Here is a 19,801-nt window from a genome sequence, read left to right as displayed (position 1 = left end):
TACCACAGAGTCACACCTTGAGTCTGGAAGCTGAGCCTACATGGCAAATCCATACATTTCTTGTGGTGTCTGCATGCCATCAGCCTTTCCTTTACCTACTCCTCAGTTTTACACTTTCCTGGCTGCTAAACTGGATTGCTTCAGTTTTTACAAGGGCAGAGCCCAATTCTGCAAAGCACCATTGACTGCTGCAGAGCTGCTGGCAGGACACCTGGCTGCATGCTTGAAGGTTTTCAGAACTGGGGAACATAAGACAAGCAGTATTAGGAAGATCAGGGTCCCCACTCAAAGCCACTGGCATCAGGAAAAGGCATAACATTGTGTAGTTCAGGAAAAATTCTTCCATCTTTCATTCAGAAAACGTAATAAAAAGGAAAATCTTTAAAGGCTGAACTTTTACACGCCACCAACTTATACCATGGGAAAAAACCTTGAGACTTCCATGAATATCTGACTTAATCAAAACTCTGCCATACTTTTGATTCACATAAACCTTGTGTCTAAGTAGTTGAGAGTATGGGATGAGAGTTTCCCTAGCTTGAAGAGTGGTTAATCAGGTCAGGACCAAGGCAACAGCAGTAAAACAAAATTTCTGGCAATCTCATCGAAAATCTCATATAGACTCCTCACCTTACCCCTGCCTACAGCAGAGAACTTTATGAACATATTGGCTAAACAGTGCAAAAGTCACCATTACAGTTGTTGAGCCTGAAAGGAAATAATTTCCAGCACCTACTGGCAATTGCCAAGATAACTGATCCAGACTGCACTTTTTAAAATTCAGAAACCCACCCAAACATTAATTCTGGCTTTCATAAATTTTCCTCAAATATAAAAATGATCCTTAAACTCTTCTATAATTTCAGTTGTTTTTTTAATGCAGATTCCTGCTGGCATACCCATGTTTTGGAGAAGTCCTCAGGAAAGTATCTGTTGTCATACACCACACCATTCATCAGCTCAAAAGCCAAATGGATTTCTCAGGACTCCTCCTTGTTTAGCCATCTTTCTCTGTAGTCCTCCCAGTGGGATAGAACGAAATTAAATTTAAATTAGGCTTTAAATTATTTAGTTGGAGATAATTGACTTTGGAAAGTCATACTGGAGCATGATCACCCCGGGAAGAAGCTGAACATGATTTGGGGTGGGGGAGCAGGAGAAGAGAGCTGGCATGCCTGGCCCAGAGGAGGTGTCCCTGCCCATGGCAGGGGGCAAGGGAACACTCTGGTCTTTAAGTTCCCTTCCCACCCGAACCATCCTGCAATTCTATGTCACATTAGGTGCAGAAAATTTCTCATAGTAAAAGGCACAAGCTGCTCTCTTTCATTCTGGTTGTGAAGAAAATAATTTCCTGCACGCCTAAGAATGGCATCCTTTTTTTTTCTGGAAGGAATCAGGCCCTAAGGTGATCGAAAAACCTGGAGAACAAATTACCTCATTTCTAGAGGACCTATATTTTCCAAATAAAAGAAGCACAAGAAGCTTGGTGTCTATTATTAACTTACTGTGATTCCATGAAACCCTCAGTAAGGGACAAAGCTGGCTGGGCTAGAATGGCTGTGATGGTAAAACCACAGCTTTTAACTTCAGAGTAGCACACACAGATTTCCTTGAGGAAAAGGTATTTTCTAGCTCAGTTACACCTGCATCTCTCGTAAAATGAGTCATTCATACCCACTTTAAGTGGCAACACAGAATGTTCACCATTCTTCTACTGCCCCTCTCTCTCTGGCCGTCATCGAGGACCATCATTCTCTCGGATTGATCTAGATGGAAGCAGAGCGCTTCTACAGCGCTTTCTACAGCAGCTTTCCGGTCAACATCCCGGTTACCTTCTCAGAAAACCACAGAAAGGAAAAAAAAAAAAAAAACCCTCGGACTGATCCGAAACGAAGCAAAGCGATGGCGGAACTGAGGGGAGCAGCTCCGAGCCCCAGGGCCCGGCCGCGGCACCGCGCTCGCTGCCGAGCGGGCTCCGTCCCACCAAAGCCGCGCCCCGGTGGGCTCGGGGCCCGTCCCCGGGGCGGAGGCTCCGCTCCCCCCGCCCCAACGCCGGGATCGCTCCCGCCCCATTCCGGCTCCTCTCGCCTGCGGGCCCCGCCGCGGCCTGGGCGCGATGGCGCGGCCTGAGGGGCCCCCGACGCTGCCCGAGCCCCTGCGGCGGCGGCTCGTCTCCTTCAGCAGCTCCGTGTTCAGCGACAGCCACCGCGCCGCGCTCAGCGACGTCCCCCGCGCCCCCCCAGGCTTCCCGGGCTACCGCGCAGGTACAGCGCGGGGCCGCGGCCTCGGGCCGGCCGGGCGGCGGCGCCGGGCCCGGGGCTCTGCTGCACGGCCGGGCCCGGGAGAGGCTGCGCCGGGACCCGCCGGAGGCACCGCTCGCAGGAGCTGCTTGGGCCGCCGGCTTTCTCTTTATGGACCCTGCCTGGCGTGGTGGCCGATGGCCGCGGCCGGCCTGTCGCCGGTGGAGCTTGCGGGCCAACCCGCGCCCCTGTTCAGACCTCGAGCGAGAGTAGCCATGGCAATGCGCGCAGTGCGGCTGCACGGAGAGGCTGCGGTGATTTCAGCCGATAAATCCATTCTAAGCCGATCAAATTAATCGACAAGACGTTCTTATTTCAAGACAGGAGTTCCTGCTTCCTTTGTGTAGTAACACTGCTAACGCTTATTAGTTCTTCATTTCATTTATCAAACATTTCACCAGTAGCTTCTGTCTTTAGTCTTTTTTTCTTTGGCTTGCTAGGTGAAGAGCACTTCTGTGTTAATATCCAATCCACAGAAACCAATTGCGAATTACTGGACATCGGGATTTGAAAAATTCAGTTTTATGCATATGTATCTTGGGGAGTTGCTGTAGCAACAGTCATTGCAATACTGTCTGGCTTTTGCATTAATTTTAGCAATCCCAGCAAATAAGCATTAATTTAATTTAGCGATAGAAAAATTAATTAGAATTGGCTTATATTGCTTAAACATTCATCCAAACACAGTTCTAGAACTTGTGCAGAATTTATAAATAGCAATGCCATGTCAAGGAGACCTTTAACATACCTAAATGTTGTGATCACAATTGAAATTTCGACTCTTGGTTTCTCTGCTTTTAAGTAATTTTTTCCTTAAGTCTGACCTTGTAGGTCTATTATAAAGTCATAAGTACAGAATTTACTGCCCACGTGTTGCAGTTTGAGACTTGGTTTTCTCTACATTGTGTTGTGTGATGCATCTTGTTCTCTGCAGACCCGAAGGGATGAGCTTTAGTTTGACACATATTTGAAACTCTTATCTTGTAAGAATCAGACAAATTACTGGCTTCCATCCAATTGTCTGTTTAAATAAAAGGTTGAAAATGAAGAGTGGGCCATGCAAGCCTGCTCTCTAGCAGCTCTCTTGAGATAAGCCTCAGTCAGAGATGGTGGAATAAGCTAAAAGCCCCAGGTAATCAACAGTTGGACACTCAGCTTGAATATATGACTAAATTATAAAATGCTCTGTCCCAGGACCCAAAAGGTGCCTTGGATTCCAGGAAATCATGTAACTCCAGATAGGGTGTGAACATTTCCTCTGGATAAATAAAAATATTTTTCTTAACATTTAATTTGACTGGGAAGAGTCAAATTACTGCCCTGCATGAAGCTAAGATAGAGCAGTATCCTGTCATTTTTACAGCTGGAGTGATAAAATCTTCTTTCTCTCTGTACAGATTGTGAAATCCTTTCCAGTTTGCCGCTGCAGATGTCCCTCTATTTCAACGTTTATTTCTTCCCATTTTGGTGGCTCATCACAGTTGCCATCCTCTACCTGAAGGTGAGAAGGAAGGAAAGTGCTGGTTTGTAAATGTATGTTACATCAAACACGTCCTAGTGTGGGATACAGCTCACTGGAGTTAGAGGTTTTTACATTGATTTGGGAATTCATGGAAACTGGAGGTTCAGGAGTGTTTGAATGCCACTACTGTCAGCTGAGGGTGGCAGAGAGTATCTTCATTTAATCACAGACAGCACAGCAGAAACTTCCACTTTCTTCTTCTCCTCCAGTATCCAGACTTATCGGATTATTACAAGTTCATCCTGGTCACCATCATGATCCTGGTCTCTCTGACAGAGCTCATTCGACTCTACCTGGGATATGTGGGCAATCTCCTGGAGAAAGTAAGTTACCAGATGTACACTGTAATTTCTGCAAGAATTTCTGCTTTTGGGAGTTGAGCATTAAGTGGCAGGCATTTTATTTAAGAGATTTTAAGTTGAGGACATGGTTATTTCTCTTCAGTTGCACTCTGCATCTTCTGTTCTCTTGGCATTGGCTTCCACTTAATTTTGTGAATTTCAAGTAGTTTTCCCTCAGAAGAGAACTCTCTCACTCCCTAAAATTGTTTTGTCAGAAAATATAAGTACACTTAAAAACACAGGATATGGAAATATGAAGCCACCTCACTTTGCCTTTCCACGTTGTGTGCTGGCATTTGAAAAATTAAAAAGAATTGTGTTTTCTTCACAAGATTTTGGACTTTTTCATCCCAGCTGTTGGGTTTTTAATAGGTGATGTCTCCCTGTTATAGGTCCCTGAGCTGGCTGGGTTTTGGCTCCTGACTCTCCTCCCGCAGTTGCCTATAATTCTCTTCTTGCTATTTAATGAAGGTCTGAAAATCCACTCTCTGGAGCGAGCCGTCCACATCATCTTCGCCGCCTTCCTCTCCTTCCAGGTGGTCGCGGCGTTTTTCACCCTGAAAAGGATGGTGAACACTCTGGCCACTCGCTTCCGCCTGACCGAGTTCCACCGCCTGGAGGAGCAGCGCCCCGCGCCTGGCCCGTACAGCCTGGCCACCGGGGGCGGCTCCCGGGGCTGCTAGAGCCGCAGTGCCGGCCGAGACCGCGCCCCGAGGGCTCAGCGGGTGACAGAGCCCAGCCCAATGCGGCCGCACTTCTGTTCACGTTTTGTTGGGCCATTCTTCGCCTTCTTGCCTCGGAGGTGTCAAAAAAGTAGATCTTGAGCCAACGTTAAACCTGAGAGGCTGGAGCTCCTTTCTGCAAGGAAAATCAAAGCCAGTTGCATAACTGACTTGAGTGGACTGTGGACTGAGTAGATTTGGAGAGTTTTTACGTGTTACAAAGTTGTGGCATTTAAAAAAAAAAAAAACAAACAGAAGCCTTTTTCCTCACTGTTTGCACAAAATTCTTTTGTTTACAATAAATCTTTTCTACACTTTTTCCTGTTGGTACCAGTTTTGTCTGTTTTCCAGATACACTGCACATATTTAGTGTCTGATGCTTCAGTTAGAGAAAAAACCCAACCCAAAACCAAACTGGAAACAAAAGCCCCAAGAGATCTTGAGGCTCAAAAAGAAGTTAGTGAACAAAGACTACATTTTCAGAGATGGTCTTCCAGCTAATTCCAGCTCTTAGAAATTCCTCACTGCTATACTAGGCATGTCATTTCAAAGGTATTCATGCCACAAAACTCTTATGCTCATCTCCTTTGGCTTAGTTACAGTTCTAACTATCAAGTCAGAGAGGTGCAAATTTCCCAGACAGAACAGTTACAAAATTAGAGCCAGTAAAAAAATAGGTTTATGTCACTGAAAGGCAGAACCCGTTTTTCCCAAGCCAGGGCAAATACCAAGGTTCTCTTAATTCCTATTATGTGTATTAAATTTTAGGCTATCTTCTGCAGTTTTGGTAATGGCTTAAAGTTCACTTTTTCTGTCAAGGAGTGATGGAGATCAAACATTAAAATAAAATTTTCACCAGAATCCTTTGAGACCTTTGAGCAGGGCAAGAGTTGTCAGTTTTGAAAGCTGGCACAAGCATGCAAACTGCTCAAAGGATTGGAAGGAAGATGAGTCTTAACATGAAAAACGCACATTATGCTTAAAGCTGTTGGATATTTAAAGCTTACAGAACCCCAAGTGAGACAAAGGCATTAGCTTTTGTTTTTTACCAAAATGGTTCATTTTCCTTTCAATCCATGAATGAATGGGACAACGAATTACACTAAGTTTGCTTCTTCATTTCATTATTACAAAGCTTTTGTTATCAGAACACATACCTCTTTGTTTTAAAGCAAATTACCATTTTGCACAGAAAGAGAGGATTTCTCTAAGAGGCTCTAAGAGTGTCTTTTAACAGTTAATACAAAACATTTAGAGCCCTGTAATCAGAGCCTGAGAGGGACACACTGAGGTTTAAGCAGAAGTTACAGCATTTCAAAAATACTTTTCCAGCATTAGAAAATCCTTGTCAAAGCATTCTTAACTGATGCAGAGGGAACATTGGGCATATTTTTAATGTCAACCAGTTACACGACTGGAGAATGCTAAAAACAGGCTGAAGGAAGGTTTTTAACACTTAAGTACATGAAATACAACATGAAGCTGAAAAAGTCAACCATACACCAATGCTGGCAACAAGGAACTGGCCTCCAGGCTAAGGCCAACTCAAAATCCTTGCTTTTAGTCATAAAGAAATGATACATTTGGAAGATCAAATTGCCATGCAAGACAACTGGAGCCAAAGACACAAGGACACACAGTTCTTTGGGGATGGGGAGGAGGAGAGGGAAACAGAATTAAGAAAAAGACTGTTAGAAGTAGAGTTGTCTGGAAATGGTAAAGGTAGAAATCAGCCTGTGAGGTAAATCTTCAGCAACATATTTGATAAACACAAGATCTCTACCTACACTCTTCCTAACAGATCTGCTAGTCTATTTTTAATTTCATAATTATCAGTCTTAATTTCACAATGAAACTTCCCTTCAGTTTCCAAATTTCACAAGAACTGGTGAGGCATCAAGGAAGCAGGAAAAAAATACACAAGTAGAACATGAGAATTTAAGATTCAGCAGAGCAAGTATTTGGGCAGCGAGGGCGGTTGGTGGATTTCCTCACCTCTAGAGAATAGATGGAAACCAAAATGAAAGGAAGGAACCCAAAACCACTGGAAACACGTGGGAGTTCACTGAGCAGCACCCAGACAGTTCAGAACACAAGCTGTACAACAGTGGCTTTCTGCCACACTGCAGTTTGTGCCAAGAACACCCCAAAAAGTATTTTTTGTTGCTCTAGATTGCTACCAGCAGCTCTCCCTTCACAATCAAGGTCTTTGTGGCTAAAGTGTGGGCTAAAGCCTGGGAAGAGAAATCAGTTATTTTATTTCATGAAGTTTACTGTCAGGAAAGGCCAACAGCCAATTTTAAGGGAAATTTGAACCAATGTATTTCCTTTAACTGAATAAAAGAAATTAGAAATGGGTGCATTATCTTAAAATGCTCTATTTTAGGTTACTGATCAATTTGAAGATGAGAGGAGTATTTTGTGATCAAGGGCATAGTTGGCAAATGGTTAATACCTGAACTTGGCCCATATCCCTTGACTAAAATAGACTTTGTAAAAGGATTTCTCTTTTTTTAATAGTTGCAGGACTTTCAAGAAGGAGAAATTAAATTTAGAAGAGGCTTCAAATGTGTACCTTGCTTAAGCAGATCTGATAAAGCAGACACAAGATAAGACATAGATTTGATAGAAAACAGACAATTGATAAAAAAGAGGGTACAGCATTAACCTTTCCATATCAACAGCTCACTCTTTACATTTGCTGATAGAATTGCACCCAGTGGAATGAGATCATACATTTCACTCTTGCCTTTGTCTCTTATAAACTGGACTGGACTCAGTGTGAATCTTTAAATAGTTGATGAAGCAGGTAGAATTGGCATCATTACATGGTCTGATAAGATGGCCAATAGCTGGGAAAGGCTGCAGAGATCAATTATTTTGAAAAATAAATTTTGTTTCTCCAGGACAAAGGTCAGATAGCAACAATTAAAAATAACTTTGTTCAGTGCTTCAAATAAAGCAAGGATAATAGAGGTTTGCTAAAGCTGTATGTAAGGGTCAGTTGATAAGAGCAAGGAGAATTTCAACTATAATGGAATAAAGAGGTTCAAGAAGTGTAACACAGAGAGAAAATGTGTATGTTGATGATTGGTGCCACCAAAGCTGCCCCTAGGTACATGAAGGAGAGAATTTATTAAAAGAAAAAACATGAAAATTTACTAGCTTGAAATCTTCAGGGATTCAGCAGAAATATTATTCCCCCAGCTAAGCAGCAGCCTGGAGCACTCAGTTCCACATTCATTAAATACATGCAACTTTTGCAGTTTCTTATGGAAAAAAAAAAGCAATTTTCTTCTTCAGATGGTCCAAGGTTTGAAAGTAATATAGTCCCTGGGAAGCATTTACTGGCCAAGAGACATGAGCACAACAGAGGAACTGTAGACAGAGATGAACAGATCTGGCAGGTAGCTGCAAGAACAGCCAAGGCCTCAGGCTTCCCTGGTGAATTTGGGAAGTATTAATGACTTCCTTGAGAGCTGCCTTGAACATCCAGTATCAGGGCAGGAGTTCCTGCAGTCTGTGAAATAAGGCACTGTTGCTCTTTAAGGGATAGAAAAGATCCTTCTATATTCACACTGGTGGGCCCATGCTGTTCCCAAGTAAAATAATCAGGAAAAAAATGCCTGATTTTTAGTTACCCCACTCTCCATGCATTGAAAACAATCAGCTGGATTCATGAAGGTGAGAAGAATATCAGAGATACCTGTTGATAATCACTTGTACTGCTGGAGCTTTGCACAGAGCCTCTCAGTCCATGCAGCCACTGCCTGGGTCAGTCCAGAGGGATTCCTGTCAGTCAATGAGTCAATGTTTGAGCTCCTGTTTCACTTACAGAAAGGATTTTAGCATGGGAATCTCTCCTCTCTTTGTTTGCCCTTTTGCAGAGGAAATACAAAATTTATCACAAGATTAAAGCTTGCAAGAGCAAGATATTTGAGTATCTTCTGCAGTATATTAATGTAATAGTCAACAATTAAAATACATAGCTAAAGGGCTCTGGTTTTGATTTTTGTTGTTCACTTTTAAAACACCTCCATTTGAAGCAAATTCTTACCACAACCAGAAATGTAACAAATATTCCTTTTATAAAGCAGCTGGGAGTAGGAGAACAGCAAATATTTGAACACCTTCGGTCTGAAAATCCTGGAGGAACCTAAACCTCACTTTTTTTTTTCCTATTTCCAAATGATTTATCATACTTAGCAAAGCATGTATAAAAACATGGGGTAGGGAAATACTTTGAAGCTGCTCCTTTTTCCTAAGTAAAACTGCATTAAAAAAAAAAATTAAATTCTCAAACCCCACCAGGCACTCAGGAGTGGGTGTCAAGGTGATAAAAAAGGACAATGTCTTTTTTTTAAGGAAATACTGATAAGGCAGCAGCAAAAGGATTAGCCAGGCTGGCTGCAGTCAGAGACAGTGAAATGTGACACAATAAAAACTCAGTTATTGAGTTAAGGAAAGCCCTTTGGACACAAAAGACTGAAATGAAGAAAAGCTGTGGGTTTCTTTGTTCTTGAATAGGACTTTTTTTTTTTTTCAGAAGCATGAAATATTACAGTGATAACAGAGACTGGGTAATATGAATAAAAACCCAACCAAGAAAAATCCTCTGAGTGTTCTTTTAGGATGCACTGAAAGAGTAATTTGTTTCTAAACATCACCTGCAACAAAACAACCCAACAGGTGTGAGTAGGATGAGACACACTTGCCTGTGTTTGCATTTCTCAGTACAACTTTCAATTAAAGAGTGATAGAATCACTGGAAAAGACTGGAAAAGACCTCTGAGATTGTGGAGTCCAGCTGATAACACAGCCCTGCCAGGCCCATCACTAACCCATGTCCCCAGGCACATCTGCCCAGTTTTTGAAATCTCCCAGGGACAGTGACACCACCACTGTCCTGGGCAGCCTGTTCCACTGCCTGGCCACCCTTTTGGTGAAGAGATTTGCCCTAATATCCAATCTGAACATCCTCTGGCATAACTTGAGGCTGTCTCCTCTTGTCCTAACACTTGTTACCTGGGAAAAGGGACTGACCTCACCTCCAGGCAAGCTCTGCGCCCACTGCCCTGCTGAACAAACCATCTGGGCTTGTAAAAGTAAAATAATCATTTCTTACTCTTCTTCAACTTTGGGAGGGGCAGGTCAGGATGTCCAGAGAAGTTGTGCAGTGCTTTAAGCCATTTTCCTGCTTTGGTTTTTGGTTTCAGCACTGCTGAAATCAGCCAGGAACAGGCCTTGTTCTGGGGCTGGAGGCTGATTGACCCTTCTCCCCCAAAGCTGAAAGCCTCCAGCCAGTCCTGCTTGCTCCATACATAATGTGGTGCTGCCCACCCTGTGCCAAAAGATCTCCATCCTGTATGAAAGACATCCAGAGCACAGACCTTCCCACACGTTCTGGGAGCCAGGCACTTTTCCAGGCACGTGTGAGTCAGCCCTGCAGAAAGCCCCGGTGCTGTTTGTATGCAGAACAGGCACCCGCTGCTGGCTCAGTGCTCCAGCAGCCTTGCAGTGACAGCCCTGTTATTTCCCACCCATTTGCTGTGCATCATTATCACTCTTTAGGCTTTCTGACACACAGCTTGTTCCTGCTCTCCCTTCTGCGTGGCTTTGATGGGTTAGACACGTAAATGGTGCTTTTTTTCAGGGCTGTGTTCAGGGAGTGTCACAGTTTGGTTTGTCTGCTGCTGCAGCAGTGGGAGCTGCAAACTAAGAAAAATTGAGCCACCAGCTTTGCTGACAGCAGCATGCACATGGATGCTGTTGCCTGGATCATTTTAGGGGAAAAATTAATTGGAAATCTCTTCTTTGGTGTTTCCAGCCAGCAGAGGGGCAGGGCAGCTTTTCCTCTTGCTAGCAATATGAGAAATCCCCATTGTAATATCTAGTGCTTATTACCCTCGATAGCTTCATGCTATCCCACATTTGTTTGTATAATCAAGCACATCTTTACTGCAATAGATCTTTCAAATGTGCAACCCACCCTTAAGAGACCCATTTTGGCTGATTAAGTTCAAACTGTTGCACTTATTCAGTCACATGCAGATATTTTTCTCCATCCCTATTTCTCCTTCTACCTCTGAGCAAAGCCAGACCACTGCATTTCCCAAAAAGCAGGTGAAAACACCCAAATCCACAATTACAGACCCCACAGCCAACTGGCACAAGTCACACCAACAAGAACTAGGGGGGAAAATTAAAGTTCAAATGCCAAAACAATTAAGGCATGGCTAAGTTGAGGCAGAGCTAAAATGCACATACCAGCACAAATATTTTGATGATCTCATTTAAGAGACTCCACCTCTCCCTCCCTCTTCAGGGCCACAAACAAAGTTAGGTCACTGCAAAAACATTTTGGACTGAAGTATTCCAGCAGCAGAATGCACCCTTCCTTTGGGTTTTAACTGTTAAAGCCTTATAAAGCAAAAACATTTATAAACAAAACTGGGATGAAATCAGCATGTGTACTGAGAATTTTTTTTTCTCTTTTAAGGCTAACTACGAGAGCTTAACGGTACCTTCAGGGTGCTTTTAAGCCTGACACTGAGACCAAGGCAGAGTTAATGCACAGCTGAGGACAGATTTTTTTGCCTCCTGTACTTTGAATCTTGACATTCATTGGAAAAGTGAAAGCAGGCTTGGAAGTGGGAGAAAAGTGTCTGGTGGTACATGGTGACACTGTCTGCACATTACCCTGGTCCAAGTGCCCATACCATGGCTGATGGACACACAAGAATTTGAGGGTTGGGGAGAGCTATAATTACATTTCTGTGACAGTAATTACATGCATTTCACACAGTTCAGCTGATGTCATGTGGCACAATAGGTACTGTGAAGAATACTAATTTATTAAGTAATTTATTGCATAATAATTAACAGCTAATCACTTGTGAGTTAAGATGCTCTGGGAACAGACCCAATTCACAGTCTGTGCTGCCTCCTTCCAGAAAATATGACTATTTAGAGAGTGCTTCTCACTCCCCCCAAAAGCCTCCATCTCTACAGAGCCCCTGCTTGCATGCACAGACAGCTGCAGGTGATCACTGTGTGCGTGGCAGCAGCTCCAGCAGAGAAATCAAACTCTCAGGTGATATCCACAGGGTAGGCAGGGAGCTGCAGCTGCATCCCCTGGGATGGAGAACAGGCTTTTAGACCAGGCTAGAAGAAAAATGCCAGCTCTAGGCCTCATTTTTCTGCTCTGCCTCATTAATTTGAAGCCGTCGCAGATATATCTCTACTTAATCATAGTCACTCACTTGAGGGACTATCACTCAGCCAGTCAACAAAATACTGCTACAACTTTCTGCACTTCAGCTGATGGCAAAACCCACTTTCTCCAGAAGTAATTGTCCCTGGTTTGTGGTTGTATTACAGCTTAATGCCATTCAAACCATTCAGCATGAAGCCACACTCCCACATTTTCACTCCAGTAGCCTGGGCCAGCACTCAGCTGGGGTGTCCCCCTAAATCCATCTCTTCACACAAGGACATCCGAGCCTCTGGAGGTCTCTCTCAGCATGACAATGACCTCAGCAATATCCCAGCCTCTGCCAACTGGCAGAGAGTGATGGGCAGCAAAGACACACGAGTGCTGTCCCAGTGGGCTGTGAGCCCCCACATCCCTTTCCCAGCTCTCTGCTTGTTGTAGGAAAGAAAACCAAACTCACGTCCAGCATCTCCCTTTGCAGTGATTCTCCCCACACTATTATTTGTTGCTTTCACTACTCAGGTTAAGGTAGCAGCCACGGCCACCGCAGGTTGAATGAGATGTCTCCCATTTTTCTTGGCTTTTCTGATGAAGTAGGTGCAAAAAGAATGAGGGGTCTCCCACAAGGAACTGCCTCCATATCTTCTGCCCTAGCTTGATGGTGCACGTCCAAGTGCTCTGGGGCCACATGAGGTTTGCCCTGCCTACTTCAAAATCTAGGGAAAAAAAAAAAAAAAAGAGACAGATGAACTTGAAAGATTTGGAGAGAATGTGTTCAACCAGGCTTAGTAAATGTCTTCTCAAAAAAAAAAAAAAAACCAAAAAAAAAAGCTGATGTACAAATACCATTCCTAGGGCATGTCCCAGTCTCCAAGTAAATCCTGGACCCTCTGAAACCTCTGCACACACCTCAGTCACACAGCAATAATGCATGAGAGAACAGTTCCTACTGAAAAGAAAAAAAATCATTTGTGGTGGCACATAAATCATCAGAGTGTGTCATTTCATATGGCCAAGGGCTGTGAGCAAACAGAGCGCTGCACAGCAAGGTGACAAATTCATTTTGGATGTCAGAAGCAGCAGAGCTTTCAGTCAATCGGAGCAAATTCAGATTTACAGATCCAGCAGATTTGTCTTGTTTTATTGCCTATTAATTAAATCCACAGATATGAGAGAAGAGCAGATGCCAGTACCCTGAACCTGCAGCAGAGGGAAGGAAGTTTGGGACAGACTGCCTGCTCGGCAAGTTCCTGGTGCCAGGGAGCTGGGAGCAGTGGCCCATACCCCAGAGGGCTGTGAGCCCTTCAGAGGGACCTCGAGCCTGGAGAGATGGGCAGGGAAGAACCTCTGGAACTCAGCAAGGGCAAGTGCAGGGTCCTGCACGTGGGCAGGAACAGCCCCAGGCAGCAGCACAGGCTGGGGTGACCTGCTGGGCAGCAGCTCTGCACAGAAGGACCTGGGGGTGCTGCTGGACAACGAGCTGTCCATGGGCCAGCCCTGCCCTGGGGACAAGAAGGCCAAGGGCATCCTGGGCTGCCTTAGGAGCTGCACTGCCAGCAGGTCAGGGAGGTGATCCTGCCCCTCTGCTCAGCCCTGCTGAGGCCAGGCTGGAGTGATGTGTCCAGTGCTGGGAGCCTCAGGACAAGAGAGACCTGGAGCTCCTGGAGAGGCTCCAGCAGAGGGGGACAAAGATGATGAAGGGACTGGAGCACCTCAGCTCTGAGGAGAGGCTGGGGGAGCTGGGCCTGTTCAGCCTGGAGAAGAGACACTGAGAGGAACCTCATCAGTGTCTGTCAGGGTCTGCAGGGAGGGGCCAGAGCATGGCCCAGGCTCTGCTCGGGGCGCCGGGCAATGGGACAAGAGGCAAGGGGCAGGAGCTGAGGCTCAGGAAGCTCCAGCTGAACATGAGGAAGAACTTCCCTGTGCAGGGCCCCAGCACTGGGACAGATTGCCCAGAGAGGCTGTGGAGTCTCCCCTGCTAGGGACAGTCAAGAACCATCTGGACACCATCCTGTGCCATGTGCTCTGGGGTGGCCTTGCTTGAGCAGGGAGGTTGGAGCAGATGAACCACGGTGGTCCCTTCCAGCCTGACCCATCCTGGGATTCTGGGATGTCAGCCCCTCTCAATTCAACTGGGAGAACAAGAAAGGAGGGATGGGCTGTTCTTAAAGCCAGCCTAGAGTTCACGAGGCAAAACAGTTTCTTTAGACATAGCGGAAAATAAAAATCAACACTATTTGGGACTGAAATGGCAGATTTTTCTAACAGGGGAAACCCCTGCTCAACAATAGGCTTGGTGCCTGGCTCTGTCCTGCTGTTTCACACACATACCTTAGGTGCTTCCAGTAAAAGCCTGACATCTCTCCCAGGCACAGCCATGAGGGGCAGGTGCTGTCACTTCACACCAGGTAAGGAGGGGGCAGCATGCCATCATCACCTCCTGCATGCACCCAGAGCCCAGGTGGACCTGCTGCTGCTGCTGTGGGTTTGGCTGCAGAAAGCCCTGCCCAGGCACATCCCTCCAGGCTTTCCTCTGTGCCCTGTGCACGAGCATCAGCAGGACATTCTGTCTGGATGAAAGCTGCAGGGGAAAGGTGATCCAATGGGAGGATCATCCATGGGTGAGCCTCATGGTTGGGTTACAGAGCTGCTGTATTAAAGGCGCTGGCTTCCAACAGAGGAGCTCAGTGTGAGGCTCACCTTGCTCCTGGAAAAACTAGGAAGAAAGCAGAAGCATTCATTTGCTTATCAGTTACTTGGCTCTGGGATCCAAACCTTACCTGACTGGGAGAGAGAAGAGTTAGCAGCCTGAAGACCCCCCCCCCCCCCCGCAAGCCCCCTTTGTGGATCCAAGAAGGGAAAAGGGGAGAAGGTGACTGACCAAATCCAAGGCCAAGATAATGACAGTATTATTTTAGCCCCTGCTGCTTTTCTTTGATCTCAGTGAGGAAACAAGCACACTCTGTGCAAACACATTAATGGTCTCCTTCTCTTTACAATGGAAAATTACACCCACTTACCTGCCTCCTAGGGAGATGTTTGCATTTAATTCTCTGCTATTTACAAAATACTTTGAAAACCATGCATAGAAAATGGTTGGTAAGAGGTGATTGCTCCACGTGTGTCTAAGGAAGCAATGATCAGGGTGTTTTCAGGAGATCCATTTTCCTCTGTTTCACTACCCAAGACTGGATGGCCCCGGTGCTGAAGTGAGCTGCTGTTGGGGTGTGCAGGGAGGCACCAGCTCCGCCTCACCTGTCTCTGCAGGCAGGAGAGCCCCAGCAGCAGCAGCTAATTCGGATGAGCCTGTTATGGGAGAGCAGCACAGCCACGCCTTGCCAGAGGGGCACGGAGGATGCTTGTTCCTTTATCACCTCAGTGCAAACAACGCGCTCTCACCTGCTTCTCACAACACTGGCATTTACAGTGCCCCAGTCTGTGCTGAATCAATCCTTTGGCAAATCCCCCTCCACACTGCAAATGTTCCTTCTTGAGCAATTCAACAGCTGAGATAAAGGAACTGCCCCTTTCTTTTTTTCTTGGGTTTTTTATCTCTTTTTTTTTTTTTTTTTTTTGGGGGGGGGGGGGGTGTTTTGTTGGGTGGAGGGAGTTTTCTTGTTTTTTGGGGGGTGGGGGAGTAGTATGGAAGCAAGTTATCCTAGGGACTTGCTCCCTTTGATCCCTAGGGAAACACCCCAGGACCTCTTTGGACTCCTTCGCCAGTATCCTGACCTGCAGAGAAACACAGCAGGGCCATTTCCAGCCCCTTCTAAGCTGACCGTGCAGAGCAAACCCTGGGCTGGGCACATCCACGTGCAATCCCGCTCCCTCCAGCCCACACCTGCACAGCACATCCTGCCCAAAGCTGCCCCAGAGGCCCCGGGACACCGCTCCCGAGCGGCCCCGGCCGAGCTGTTTGTGCCAGGGGCCCGCAGCCCCGGCCGTGCCCCAGCTCTGGGAGCATCTCCCGGGGCGGCTGCAGGCAGCCCCATCCCGGGCTTTTGGTGGCAGACAGCTCCCTCCAGCGGGGCATCTGCCACCGCTCCATGCACGCTTCTTCCCGGGGAAAACGGGAATTCCGGTTGAAACCCCCTTAAAAAAAAAAAAAAAAAAAAAAAAAAAAAAAAAAAAAAACCACACACAAACAGAGGAGTTACCGGGCTCCAGGTGCAGGACAAGCTGGGAAGGCAGCTGTGCTTTACATCCGGCCAGGATGAGGTGGTGGTGGGGTTTTTGCAACCTGCATCCAAAAATGCTGCAAACACCAAAAATGCTGTCCCCCATCATTCAGTGAGTGGGGGCCCCCCTGCCATAACCTGACCAGGTTTCTCACCAAAATTTTAGGTCAAGTTCTGGAGGTGTTTCTCAGCCAGGCTGGAAGAAATACCCCACAGATCCTCAGGTCATGCCAGGGCTTCCCACAGAGCTCTGCCTTGGGGGCAGGAGAAAGCAGGCAGCAGTGAGCAGGATGCAGATTAATTTTTAATTTCATATTAAGCACCAAAACATATTATTTCCTTTTTTCTTAAAAAAAAAATTCAAGTTTTTAATTTTCCTGTGCAGATCTCGAGCAGGATAAATCAGTAGGCGTACAGCGGCGTGAAGCAAACATTTTGTTCCCCAAGCTGAACAAGCATTAAAAAAATTAAATTACAACATGAGGAACACTTGTGGGATATTCATGGTCCATAAAACACCACAGAAGGGTTGGCACAGCCAGGGGGTGCGGCAGAAATCTGGGGAAATGCGGGAGTGACTGCACAGGTCAGCGAGGCCCGGGCCCCCTCAGAGCGGGGGAGGCTGCTCTGGGAAGAGCCGTCCCGCCTGGCCAGGGTGGGCACGGACGCTCCAGAGCCACTCGGGGGACCTGGCCCGCAGCTTCAGCTGGAAGGGGTTGAGCTGCAGGCACTGCCCCAGGTCGTGCAGCTCCATGGCTGGCTCCTCCGCGGCCCTCACCGCTGGCTCCTCAGGCCTTGGGCTCCTCCTGGGGGCCTGTCGCCACAGGGCCGTGACGCTGAGGGCACTAAAGGCCACCAGCAGCACCAGGCCGGCCACAAGGGCTGCCCCCGCCAGCGTGTCAGCGTGGCGGAGGAAGGTGCTGATCCCTGCAAGAGAAAAGCCACGGCCTCATCCCAGTGCCCCCCCTGTGCTCTCAAAGCGCCCCACACATCTTCCTCTGAGAAGTTCAGCACGGCCCCTGCCACCCTCCAGAAACCCTCACGCCTGCCTCCAGGCCGCAGCATGTCTCCCAAACCTCCATCCCAGGGAAATACTTGGACCAAGAGCCCAGAGCAGCACAAGGATGGTTCTACCCCAGAAGAACCCCGACATAGCAAAGCCATTGCCAAAACCACATGCAGCTACATGGAGACTAAAAGGTCTGCTGCTTCTCCCATCCAGGCCTGGAGAGACTCTCCCCATGGCCCAGCAGATAAAGCTGGATTTATAAAATTACCTGTATCAGAATATAACAATAACCAGCTGAGCTGTACAGGCTTAGATGCTCAAGTTGTTAATTAACTTGGAGTTGGTAGGATGGGTGAGGAATTATCTTTGGCTATGAGCTCATGTTAAGGTTTAAGCCACAGCAGCAATGATGTAGTTTTGGTAAAGCAGCTGCAGTGTTTGGAGCACATATTGCACAATATTGCTGTTTTCCAGCCTGTGAGGCTCCATTACTCTGCAAGATTGGATTAGCCACCTCTGATGTCAAGCACCACATGCCATCTGCTCAGCCTTGTGTCAAAGCTGGGGTAAACACCAGGAACATCACTGTGCTTCTCACCAAGATCTACACAGGGTGACAGGAGAACAAAGGGCACCCCAGGAGCCACCAGGTTTGTTGATCACATCAGTTACAGCAGAGGTAGCTCATAAATCACCCCTGACCACACTCTGCTTACAGCTGAAGGGCTCACATGTGCCAGGTTGTAGCCCTGATGCACAGAAAACAGCAGACTGGGGGAAGGGAGCCTAAGGCTCATGGAGAGGTTCTATTCCCAGCTGGGAACTGCCTTGCAAAGGCATTCCACAAGCCTGCCACGCCTGGCAGGGACACCTAAAGCCACCACTCACACCACACATCAGCAGAGGTGCAGGACCCCCGGCTAGGAGAGAGCCCCCTGCCCTGGTGTGCTCACTCACTCCAGTGACCCTCCCACACTCAGGCCAGGAAAGCACCAGCCCACAAGAGGGAGCAGAGCCGCAGCTCCATCCTCTACCTGCCCGGGGAGAGCGGATGCAGAGCGTGCCGGACTTGGTGGGAGAATGATCCTCGTAGTCCTTCTTGCAGCGGCACAGGTAGGTGCCCACGCCATTGAAGCACTCTGCCTCCTCCCCACAGAGGCCAAGCCCAGCCTGGCACTCGTTCACATCTATAGTGGGGAATAGATGCCCCAAGTCAAGTCAGGCTTGGCATTAAAGGGTTTATCTCAGGGAAAAAAAAAAAAATAAAAAGCGAAGCACCCACCTTCAACGAACAGTGAAACAAGCTGCAGCTTCTCCACGCCCACCGAGGAGCCAAGCAGCTCCTCCAGGTGGGAGCGCAGGAGCAGAGACACGTTCCTCTCCTCCGGCTCCAGGTGCAGCCAGAAGGTGAGCAGCAGGTTGGCATCCCTCGTCCTGTGGGCAGGAGGAAAGAAACATCACTGCAGGCCCAGCTCTGACAGCCCATTTAGACCTTCAACCCTTGGCATGGGATCGTGGTGCTGCAGGCTCTTGCAAAGATGATCTGTGCCAAGAGGCAGCTTTGCACTTGGACCATGGGAAAAAGGAAAGCCCAGGAATGGCTCCTCATCTGGAGCTAGGCTGAAATGACCAGATATTTGTGTAAAGTGAATTGTAGTAGCAATCTGCAGTCCCAGGTCAGCCTCTGCTGACAGCTCCCAGCTTTCTCCAGCAGACACTGTTGCAGGTCCCCCTTTTCCTCCAAAGTTTAAATCCATCTTAGACCTATATATGCCCCAGATAATACTAAACATCAATTTTCACCATCTTTCCTCTAGAAAACTTTTTTTTTTTCTAATTTCAGGACAAGTTACAGATCAAGGAAGAAGAAAAAAAACACATGTCTCTTCCTGGGGAAGGAGAGTGAGAAGCCAAGACACTGCTCATCCAAAAAATATTATAGATTACACCAGTCACCTGCCAAGCCAGCAGCATTAACCCTACCTTTTGACATCCTTTAACTTTATTTCACTGACTCTATTGGCAGAAAGCTTCAGGTTCTTCTGGATCTGCAAAGGAACAGAGGGACCAGTGCTGATTTGATGCTCAACCAGCAGAAGTATGAAAGCAAACAGCTTCTTTTCTCACTGTAGCACCCCATCTCTCTTCCCCCTTCACAAACCCCTGGGATGCAGAGGATGCCCCATAGCCCACTGCTCTGAGCCCTTTCTTTAGAAGAATACCAGCTGTTCCCATTTGCTTAGCTCCAGGTCATCTTCCCCAAACACAAAAGCACAAAATGGTCTCTTCTTCTACATGAAGATTTGGGACATCCCATCTGTTCTTCTCCACCTCCCCATGCCCACACTCACACTTACGTGATTCTTTAGAGATTCAAGGAGACCCTTTTGGAACTCACTTCCACTGTGAGGAATCCAGTCCTTGGCTTTGATTTCAACAGTGACTTCAAACAGCACATCTGCCAGAAGACACAAGGATCCTGGCATGTTCAAATGCACATAATACAAACAGGCTCC

At 46.9% G+C, this 19,801-nt stretch overlaps 1 protein-coding gene across 1 annotated transcript; it reads left to right on the top strand.

The window, feature by feature from the left end:
* Positions 1-1,965: 1,965 nt before the first annotated feature.
* On the top strand, positions 1,966-5,196 carry TMEM17 (transmembrane protein 17). The gene is made up of 4 exons (XM_053973401.1): positions 1,966-2,264; positions 3,698-3,801; positions 4,032-4,145; positions 4,556-5,196. Exons 1-4 carry the CDS (start codon positions 2,117-2,119, stop codon positions 4,844-4,846), a joined length of 657 nt encoding a protein of 218 aa, XP_053829376.1. The 5' UTR covers positions 1,966-2,116; the 3' UTR covers positions 4,847-5,196.
* Positions 5,197-19,801: the final 14,605 nt, after the last annotated feature.

The sequence above is a fragment of the Vidua macroura genome, chromosome 3 (genome assembly GCF_024509145.1).
Source record: "Vidua macroura isolate BioBank_ID:100142 chromosome 3, ASM2450914v1, whole genome shotgun sequence".
Lineage (NCBI taxonomy): Eukaryota > Metazoa > Chordata > Aves > Passeriformes > Viduidae > Vidua > Vidua macroura.
Note: the sequence above shows the minus strand (reverse complement) of the source record. Positions and strands in the feature narration are given on the sequence as shown.

Coding starts and splice junctions, on each gene's coding strand:
- TMEM17 (XM_053973401.1), top strand. CDS start 2,117: ATGGCGCGGCCTGAGGGGCCCCCGACGCTGCCCGAGCCCCTGCGGCGG. Junction 2,265..3,697: donor CTTCCCGGGCTACCGCGCAG/GTACAGCGCGGG, acceptor CTCTCTGTACAG/ATTGTGAAATCCTTTCCAGT. Junction 4,146..4,555: donor TGGGCAATCTCCTGGAGAAA/GTAAGTTACCAG, acceptor TCCCTGTTATAG/GTCCCTGAGCTGGCTGGGTT.